We start from the raw sequence: 11,045 nt of genomic DNA, 5'->3' as shown, positions 1-11,045 counted from the left end.
TAAATGTAGAAATTGAATCATAAGTTTATATTTTGTAAAAATAAAAATTTTAATTTTAAAATTTTTAAAAAAAGATTCATGCCCGACATGAAGATATTGTTTGTATCATGTGAGATGATTATACTAAAGAATAACTAGTTACTACTCTTGTTGACTAGTGGATCTTTATGAAATTATGTGTATTTGAAAGTTTGTTATCTCAAATATTTATTAATAAATGAGATATGCAATTGATCAATGTGGCGTCTTAGGATATTTTGATATCTTGTTTATGAAGTATAATTTGTTCATTCGTAAGATTGTATAAGAAGTTAAGAATTGAGAAAATTTTGATAATTTTCACAAATTGTAATGTTTTTATATTTATGAAAAAAAATAACTTAAAAAATTCAGATTGTATGTTCAAACAGAATTTTAACTTTATTTCATTTTGATTTCATATCATAACTTCATATGGCATGTCCAAAGGGCCATAATTTAATATACAAACTACACACTAACTTGATTGATCCTATTTTTTAGGAACTAAAACGAGACTAATTTAGATTTTTTTAAAAAGTAATTTCATTTTTAAAAAATAAAATGTCAAAAACACTTTTAAACTAATTATCTTTCTAAAATTTCTTACATATTGCAAAACGTGAATTATAGGTTACAAATGAAGTATGTAAATCTGATTCCATCACACTATTGAAATAAAATTCTTGCCACTTGCCAACATTATTTTGCAGGTTCCTTACATAAAGGGTAATAAATTGGTAGTTATTAACATTTTGTACTATATCTGTTGAGTGGTTGCTATCATCAATTTATAATTTATTGAAATTCAAATGCATTTTATTATTTCAAATGAGGAAATTTCTACTCCATATCTAATTGTTTAAATGTTTTAGCAAAGTTGCTAAAATGATATTTGAAGAAAAGGTCTTAAGTTGAAAATATCGACCTTTCCTTTCATATAATTCCAAATTTTAGTACATGTATAATGAGGCAACTTGGTTTTTGACTTTGTTGGATTATTTGAGACGATTTGGCATGTAGCACAACATTTTTGGATTACCGACCACGGATGTGACGTGGACTGACGAGCCAGATTTTTTATTTGGGAGTTTCAAAATATAAATAGGTAAACACACGAGAAGAATATAGATCTTTTCACTCATATAGGAGCCCATTTGGATGAGCTTAAAAAAAGTAACTTTTATGTATGAAGTGCTTTTAGAATTTTGAAGTGCTGAAAGTTATTTTTATAAATAAGCAGTTGAGTGTTTGGATAGAAGTGCTTATGATATGAATTTTAGGGTTAAAAGAATAAAAAAAGGTAGTTTGGGAATTTAGTTATAATATAGGAGATATAAAAGTAATTTCCATGGTCAAAGAAAATGACTTTAAGCACTTTGAAAAAAAGAAGTTAGGAATCCTAACTTTTCATTTTTGATTGACTTTAAGAACTTTATGGCTTAAAGTCAGCATTAGACAAACACGTCCAAAAGTTAAAAAAGAGCTTTAAGTTGGTTTTGACCAACTTAAAGCCAATCCAAACGGGCTCTAGGTCCCAATTTTAGTACATGTATGATGAGCCTACTTGGTAGATGACTTTTTTGGATTAGTTGAGACGACTTGACATATAGTAACATTTTTAACCAATATGGATTGTGGTGCAGTGGTGAAACAACTTCATTCTTAACTAGAGATCTCGAGTTTGAGCCTTGGGTATGAAAATTTTTTTGTTAGGAGTGTCACCCCCGAATTGGCCCTGCCGTGCGCGATCCAGATCTAATCAAGACTCCACATGTTCCGAACACTAGGTGGAAAATAATAATAAAAAGATATATAGTTACATTTTTGAATAACGAACAAGGATCGATTGTGGTGGGAAGGAAATGATCCCTCCATCCTTAATCAAAAGTCTCGATTTTAAGTTTTGGGATGAATTTATTTTTTGGTTAGGAAGCTTTGAAATCACCACTAAAAACAATACAAAAACCGAAGGACTAGGCCAAACCAATGATGTACAGTCTATCGATTTTCCTTACAAAACTGAGGGAGTCTGTCGATTTTGATCTTCGATTTTTGCACTAATTTTTTAAGTAGTGAATGGGCCTTACTCGACGGAAATTCTATTTAGTTGGGGCCCAATGTGGGTGACTAACATTGGATGGAAAACCTAAAAACAAAATACTAACAATTTTGGATTACTACAGAAGACTTGGACATTAGCCTTGTATATTTTGTGCATTTAGTAATTTTCTCATTTTGTGCCTCACAATATTTTCCTATTCAAGAATATTCCCAATGTTCTTCAATCTTTTCATTCTATGTTCTCTCTTCTTAGTTGATTTTTCACCAGCTTCTTGTGAAGTTGATACATTCATTTACAATGGATTCCAATCAAGTAATCTTAGTTTGGATGGCATAGCACAGTTCAAATCCAATGGTCTTTTGCTGTTAACAAATTCTGAAACACAAAATCAAGGCCATGCTTTCTATCCAAATCCAATTCATTTCAAGAATTCAACTAATGGTACTGTATTTTCTTTCTCCACAACCTTTGTGTTTGCGATAACGTCTGATTATGGAAGTTTGAGTGGTCATGGACTAGCTTTCGTTATCTCGCCACATAGAGGACTTCAGGGGGCTTTGGCAAATCACTATCTTGGTCTTTTTAACTCTGCCAATAATGGGAATAGCTCAAACCATGTCGTTGGAGTTGAGCTCGATACAATCTACAGCGAGGATTTTGGTGATATCAATGACAATCACGTTGGAATTGATATAAATGGATTGAGGTCTGTAGCAAATAAAGCAGCAGGTTATTTTGATGATACTGGTTTGTTTCATAACTTGACTTTAATTAGTGGCCAGCCAATGCAAGTTTGGATTGATTATGATGAGAACACTAAGCAAATAAATGTAACAGTAGCTCAATTACTTATGGAAAAACCAGTTAGACCACTTTTGGCTTTGAAATATGATCTTTCGCCGATTCTTGATCAGATTATGTATGTTGGTTTTTCATCATCAACTGGTTCAGTTCCAACACATCATTATATTTTGGGATGGAGCTTCAAGACTAATGGGAAAGCTCAAGAACTCTCTCAACTTCCTAATCTTCCTCGTCTTAGGCGTAAAGGGACATCAAGATTTTTAACGATTGGTTTGCCTATAATATCGTTGGTTTCACTTGTAACATCTATCTCAGTGGTTGTTTATTATGTAAGAAGGAAGAAGTATGAAGAAATTCTTGAAGATTGGGAACGCGAGTATAGACTGCAAAGGTTTAAGTATAAAGAATTGTACACTGCTACTAAGGGGTTCCGAGAAAAGGAGTTGTTGGGAGCTGGAGGGTTTGGTAAGGTTTATAAAGGAGTGATGCCTATCACCAAACTTGAGATAGCTGTAAAGAAGATATCTCATGATTCAAGACAAGGGATGAAGGAATTTGTTTCGGAGATTGTAAGCATAGGTCGTATACAACACAGGCATGTAGTACCACTTTTGGGTTATTGCAGGCGAAAAGGAGAGTTGCTTTTGATTTATGAATACATGTCTAATGGAAGTTTAGACAAGTATTTATACGACCAACCAAGATTTACCCTCGATTGGAACCAAAGATTCAGAGTTATTAGAGGTGTAGCCTCTGGACTATTTTTCCTACACGAAGAATGTGATCACGTAGTGGTTCATAGAGATATTAAGGCCAGTAATGTCTTGTTGGATGGTGAGCTAAATGGCAGGTTAGGAGACTTTGGACTCGCGAGGCTATATGGTCATGGGACCGATCCTCAATCTACACGTGTTGTTGGTACTCTTGGTTACCTTGCACCAGAGCATACTAGAACTGGCAGGGCAACACCTAGTAGTGATGTATTTTCATTTGGGGCTTTTCTGCTTGAAGTTGCATGTGGTAAGAGGCCAATACAGCCAAGACAAGACGGTGATGATCTGATTTTGGTCGATTGGGTGTTCTTGTGCTGGAATAGGGGTAATATTCTTGATGCTGCTGATCCGAACATAGGCATTGATTTTATTCCAGGGCAAGTGGAATTGGTCTTAAAGTTAGGCTTGTTCTGTTCTCATTCACAGCCCTCGCGTAGGCCTACCATGCGACAAATCTTGTTGTTCTTGGATGGTGTTGTGGCCTTACCAGAGTTATCAGAACTCGGTGTTTCATCAGCTAACCTAACATTTGAAAATCGCGGAGGTTTTGATGATTTTGTCAAGTCATATCCATCTTCTTTGGGTTATGCACATTCCGGCTCTCCATCTGTAACAGATTCCTTTCTCTCTGGTGGCCGATGATTCATGATGATTATTAATGTACTGAGCCTGGTAAATATAACTCAACTTTGGTGGATTATGCACTGATAAATTGGAGTAGCTTATGATGGAATACTATAAACCTTTTTTCTCCCATCCAGAATTCAATGCTTGAAGCATTTTATTATCCTGTAGAATTAATCTATGCACGAAGCGCGTAATAGAACAGTTTCATAACAGTAAAATGATTTAAGCTTGATAGTACAGTTATGTCTTGATGGTACAGTTTACAATGGAACAATATACAGAGATAACTACTTTTCTCCTTTAGAAAGTACTTCTTTTTGCTTCATTGTTAAGTTTCAGAATTAAACTTTTCTATTTTTCTAGTTAGAATGGATTGGCCGTATCTATCCAATCAATATCGTTTTTTGGGCCATAATCATTATGTAAGAGAGATGGCCGAGTGGTTTAAGGAGTCGCATTGGTTCATAGGAATCAAGTCATTCATTGCTCTCTTTCAGATAATTGTATTTCCAATGAGCCAAAGTATGCCAATTCCTTGTCAAGAAGGGCTCTATAATTGCCTTCCTAAGCTGTTAGATCTTTATGAGTTCATGACTTTGCCTGTTGACAATTGTGAGAAATATAGGAGAAAAATATTTTTGAATTGTGTAAGAACAATATTACACAAAGACCCTATTTATAGATACTATAAAACAATCCTTTTCCAAGTAGAATACTATAAACTATTCATATTTCTATTCCTATTCTAAGTAGGATACTATAATCTATTCCTATTCTAAGTAGGATTGTGTACACCTATTCCTATTCTAACACTCCCCCTCAAGCTGGTGCATACAAATCATATGTACCTAGCTTGTTATAAATATAATTAATACGAGGACCGGTGAGGGACTTGGTGAAGATATCTGCAAGTTGATCACTTGACTTCACAAACTTTGTAACAATATCTCCTGAGAGTATCTTTGCTCTGACAAAGTAACAATCAATCTCAATGTGCTTAGTCCTCTCATGAAATATTGGATTTGATGCGATATGTCGATAAAACACAGAGTAATAAATTCTTGAATTGCAATGTTGAACTTTCCAAACCAAACCAAGCTTGAGAAGACTGTTTCAGACCATAGATTGACTTGAGAAGACTATTTCAGACCATGGAGTGATTTACACAATCGACATACAAAGGCTACCAAACTCCTCTTGAGTAACAAATCAGGTGGTTGCTCTATATAAACTTCTTTCTAGAGATCACCGTGGAGAAAAACATTCTTAATATCCAAGTGATTAAAAGGCCAAAGGAGAACGACAACTATAGATAAAAAAATGCGGACATATGCTATTTTATCCACGAGAGAGAAAATATCACTGTAATCTAGTCTAAATATCTGAGTACGCCCTTTTTTTGGCGAAAGTAAATCTGAAACAAAAAGGAAATGCTGCAAGAAAACTCAGATCTCTTAGAAATAATGCAATGGCCGCTGAAAAACGCTCGAAATCTGATATAAAATATATGAAACGTCTCAAAATCAAGAGATGAGTAGATCTTAAACAAGAAAGTCACCGTATAACTAGCCGGAACATGCTCATGTCCTAAATTATTAGATTTGATGGTTGAAAATGGTCACAATCTAAGAAATAAAACTATATGAATAGGGTCAAAATGATGGCATGACCTTACTGAGAAAGAGAATGATATGGGTAGGGTCGGAATGATGGCACGACCTTACTGAAAAACAAAAATTATATGGGTAGGATCGGAATGATGGCACGACCCTACACAAATAAGAAAGTAGTCACAAAAAAATGGCACGGTGCTACGCAAATCATATATGAAAAAGTAGTCACCAGAAAGATGGCATGATGCTACACAAATCGAATATGAGAAAGTAGTCATCAGAATGATGCACGGTGCTACACAAATAGATATGAAAAAGTAGTCCAAAAAAATGCATGGTACTACGTAAATTAAATATGAAAAAGTAGTCATTGAAAAGATGCAAGGTGCTACGCAAATTATATATGAGAAAATAGTCACCGAAAAGATATACGGTGATCCAGACTTTTGCTAACATAATCATTGGCAAGACGGGCGGCATATATGAGTAATAGCCACCCGCCGGCAGCGGAAGCTCTTTAATTCTTTTCCAAGATCGTAGAGGCTCTTATACCATTTGAGAAATAAGGAGAAAAATATTTTTGAATTGTGTAAGAACAATATTACACAAAGACCCTATTTATTGACATTATAAAACAATCCATTTCCAAGTAGAATACTATAAACTATTCATATTTCTATTTCTATTCTAAGTAGGATACTATCATCTATTCCTATTTTTATTCCTATTCTAAGTAGGATTGTGTACATCTATTCCTATTCTAACAATAATGATAAACTTTAACCATAAAACACTCACTGACTGTCATAACCTAAACCCCATGAAAAGTATCATCCGCTTCAGCCCAACAGTTTGTCCCTTGGGCTACGCTATCATCGAGGTCAAAAGTGTGTGTTCTATTTAAACTTGTTACTTTTCTATCCCATTCCGATATGTAATCCGCCTAAAGTATCATGTGCACTTTTTCTTTAGAAGTTTGTCAACCTGATAGTCCTTTTTGACCCACCCTAGCCCCCCCATCCCCCACCGTGAACACTTTACACTACAATGTATGGCTTGATACCAGGGGCGGATCTAGGAGGGGGTAAGGGTGTTCACCCGAACTCACACAACAAAAGATTATATTGTATAGATAGTGTTATTTTGAAATTTAGATTTTTTGAATCCCCTAAACCAAGAAGATTGGCTTTTATTTTTAAATTTTGTATCCGAAAAAACAAAATAATAAAAAAAATTAGCCGTCAAATATATTTGGGAAGTCGTTGGAAACCCTTTTATTATAGGATTAAGTATAACGACTGTCCCAACTCCCAATCCAAATAGGATTTGGTATTTGATATCTATATAAAGCATTAAAGCTATAGACAATTAACCTTTTTCATTAATTTTCCTCCGACGAATTTCTTTATTCTTCTCCGATCCGCTGCCAAATTCAGCTGAAACAATGGCGTTTGATTATGATGCTGAAAGTAATTCTATGCCCCGTAAAAACAAGTTTAGAAAGAGGATTGTTGAGGCCGATGACTATGAAGATGAGTTAGACGTGATAGAGGACGAACTTCTAATGACAATGACAATTCTGATTCCGATTCAGAAGAAGATATTCTTCAGGATCAGAAAGAGGAGGAGGAGTTGGAACGACATATCAGAGATCGAGATGCTGCAAGGACTAGAAAGTTCACAGATTCAAAATTATCGAGGAAGGAAGAAGAGACAATCAGGAGGTCTAATATTGGAACTTTGAGGAAAAATTCGAGATGAGAATACTTGAACAAAAGGGAGAAGAAGATTCTAGATGAACTAAGAGACGAAATCATAGACAAGCAATACTTGTTTAAGGGAGTGAATTTCACAGAAGCAGAGAGACGCGAATTAATACATAAGCAAAAGATATATGAACTATTAAAGAAGAAATCAGAATATATTGATTACATGAGCGAGTATAAGATGCCTGATTCCTATGATCATGAAGGCGGTGTAAATAAGAAAAAGAGACTCTCCGTTGCTTCGTATTCTGCTAGAATGACGAATCCTATTTCGGAACAAAAAGTATGGAAGGAACAACAAATTGCGAAGGCTACACTTAAATTTGGGTCAAAAAATAGAAAGTAACGATCCGAGGACTATCAATTTGTGTTCAAAGACCAAATTGAGTTCATTAAGGAATCAATAATGGACTGTGTTAATGTTGATCAAGAGCTTCCAATTGAGTCCATAGAAAAATCAGCATTTGGAAAACTTCAGGAGGATAGGAAGAGTCTTCCAATTTATTCCTACATGGATGATTTGCTCCAAGCTATAAATGATTATCAGGTTCTTGTTATTGTTGGAGAAACAGGCTCCTGGAAGACTACTCAAATACCACAGTAGCTACATGAGGCGGGATATACCAAACGTGGAAGATTGGATGTACTCAACCACGTCGAGTTGCAGCTATGAGTGTTGCTGCACACGTTTCTGATGAAATGGGAGTCAAACTTGGCAATGAGGTTGGCTACTCTATACGTTTCGAAGACTGTACATCTGAAAAAACGATTCTGAAGTATATGACCGATGGGATGTTGCTGCGAGAATTTCTTGGTGAGCCTGATCTAGCCAGCTATAGTGTTATCATGATTGACGAGGCTCACAAAAGAACGCTATCCACTGACATTTTGTTTGGTTTGGTTAAGGATGTAGCCCGATTTCGACCTGATCTGAAGTTGCTTATATCAAGTGCTACTCTAGATGCAGAGAAGTTCAGTGATTATTTCGACTGTGCTCCAATTTTTAAGATTCCTGGAAGGCGGTTTCCAGTTGAGATACATTATACGAAAGCACCAGAGGCCGATTACATGGATGCAGCAGTAGTCACTGCTCTTCAAATCCATGTAACTCAACCATCTGGTGATATATTAATCTTTTTGACTGGGCAGGAAGAGATTGAAACCGCGGAGGAGATCATTAAGCATCGGATAAGGGGTGCTGAGCTGATAATTTGCCCGATATATGCAAACCTGCCAACAGAATTACAAGCCAAGATATTTGAGCCCACTCCTGAAGGGGCTTGTAAAGTTGTACTTGCTACAAATATTGCTGAAACATCATTGACAAGTGATGGGATTAAATATGTTATTGATCCAGGATTTTCTAAGATGAAGTCTTACAACCCTCGAATGGGTATGGAGTCATTACAAGTCACTCCTATATCTAAGGCTTCTGTCAACCAATGAGCTGGTCCGTCTGGAAGAACAGGTCCTGGAAAGTGCTTTCGATTATACACTGCACATAACTATATGAATGATTTGGTTGACAACACAGTCCCGGAAATACAAAGGACCAACCTTGCAAATGTTGTGCTGTCTCTCAAGAGCCATGGGATTATCAAATTGTTGAATTTTTATTTCATGGACCCTCCACCATCAGAAGCTCTACTCAAAGCACTGGAACTTCTCTTTGCCCTCGGGGTCCTTAATAAGCTTGGCGAGTTAACAACAATGGGTAGAAGAATGGCCGAGTTTCCTTTAGATCCCATTCTGTCCAAGACGATCGTTGCCTCTGACAAATACAAGTGTTCTGATGAAATAATAAGCATTGCTGCAATGCTTTCTGTGGGGAATTCAATCTTCTATCGTCCAAAGGACAAACAAGTCCACTCAGACAATGCACGTTTGAATTTTCATACAGGTAACGTGGGAGATCATATCGCCCTGTTAAAGGTTTACAATTCCTGGAAGGAGACAAACTTCTCAACACAATGGTGTTACGAGAACTACATCCAGGTCCGAAGCATGAAGAGAGCTAGGGATATCTGAGATCAATTGGAATGCCTGCTTGAAAGAGTGAAATTTGAGTTGACTTCAAATGTTAATAACTTGGAAGCTATATAGAAGTCTATAACATCAGGATTTTTCCGACACTCGGCCAGACTACATAAGGCTGGATGTTATCGAACTGTTAAACATCCCCAGACAGTTAACATTCACCCCAGCTCAGGTTTAGCGCAGGAGCTTCCTAGATGGGTTATCTACCATGAACTAGTCTTGACGAGGAAGGAGTATATGCGACAGGTTACTGAACTGAAACCGGAATGGCTTGTAGAAATAGCTCCTCACTACTATCAGTTGAAAGATGTTGAAGACTCTAGCTCAAAGAAAATGCCTCGTGGAATAGGCCGTGCATCTTAGGATCAACTCAAAGAAAAGAGAGTGGCTTATGCTAGGTAGAAGAATTCTGCTAATTGAAGAAGTCCATACATATTAAATGACAAGAATGAGATAGCTTGTATATAGGATTTTGTAGATTCTTCATTATTTTTTGGATTTTTATAGATTAACGGCTGTAATTCTCTGTACGTGCCTCATTCTATGCATTATGTTGCACGGGGAAGTATGCTATACAAATATTTTTTATCGTGTAAGCCATGTAGTTTTAATTTTTTTTCAACGGTCATGGAGGATTAGAACCATGATCATATAATCTCGTTAGCTAACAATGTACAAAAAGAAGAACGCGAGAAATTCATATTCTTTATATTCCACTATAAAGTGAGCAGATCCCTCCCGTGATCATTCAATCTTGCTAAGCCAAAATCTCCTAACTTCGCATACAATACACTGTATAACAGCATATTACTAGCCTTCACATCTCTGTGTATTATTACTTGTTCCCATTTTTCATGTGGATAGACTAGTGTTGATGCTACGCCTTTGATGACTCGAAATTTTTGTGATTTTCCAGTAGAGTTATATCTCATTGAAGAGGCCAAGAAATTAAATGGGCTTGGAAGTGCTTCTTCTAGGCCTCCAACAGGTTCAATTACAAAAGCCATGACATGACCAGGCAAAACTATGGCAAAGACAAGAGTTGTAGAAAAAGAGAAATTCTAACCATTTGCTAATTAAGTTCTTGAAATTGATTGGTGTGGGATAAAAAGCATGGCCCTTTTGCAACCTAATAGGCCATTTGATGTCAACTGTTCTATGCAATCTAGACTCAAGTTTGCTCCATTGAAGCCATTGTAAATGAATCCAAGGTCTTCAGAGCTTGCAAGAACAAAAAGAGCAGGCACAATCTTGGAAAACATGGCTAAAAAAGCTTTCAACAATAACTCAGCAACAACAACCTACCTGGTGTAGTCCAACAAATAAGGTCTGGGGAGGGTAG

The 11,045-nt window shown here is 36.1% G+C and overlaps 1 protein-coding gene and 1 pseudogene across 1 annotated transcript; both read left to right on the top strand.

Annotated features, from left to right (window-relative positions):
• The first annotated feature begins 2,148 nt into the window (after window positions 1-2,148).
• Window positions 2,149-4,612, top strand: LOC129882275 (L-type lectin-domain containing receptor kinase IV.1-like). The gene has a single exon (XM_055956491.1). It carries the CDS (start codon window positions 2,296-2,298, stop codon window positions 4,300-4,302), a length of 2,007 nt encoding a protein of 668 aa, XP_055812466.1. The 5' UTR covers window positions 2,149-2,295; the 3' UTR covers window positions 4,303-4,612.
• A 3,220-nt stretch (window positions 4,613-7,832) lies between these two features.
• LOC129882272 (pre-mRNA-splicing factor ATP-dependent RNA helicase DEAH1-like) lies at window positions 7,833-10,408 on the top strand (annotated as a pseudogene).
• The last annotated feature ends 637 nt before the right edge of the window (window positions 10,409-11,045 follow it).

This window comes from Solanum dulcamara, chromosome 3 (assembly GCF_947179165.1).
Source record: "Solanum dulcamara chromosome 3, daSolDulc1.2, whole genome shotgun sequence".
In the NCBI taxonomy this organism is placed as follows: domain Eukaryota; kingdom Viridiplantae; phylum Streptophyta; class Magnoliopsida; order Solanales; family Solanaceae; genus Solanum; species Solanum dulcamara.
Note: the sequence above shows the minus strand (reverse complement) of the source record. Positions and strands in the feature narration are given on the sequence as shown.

Bases quoted from the DNA above. Each gene is read 5' to 3' on its own strand.
- LOC129882275 (XM_055956491.1), top strand. From the start codon at position 2,296: ATGTTCTTCAATCTTTTCATTCTATGTTCTCTCTTCTTAGTTGATTTT.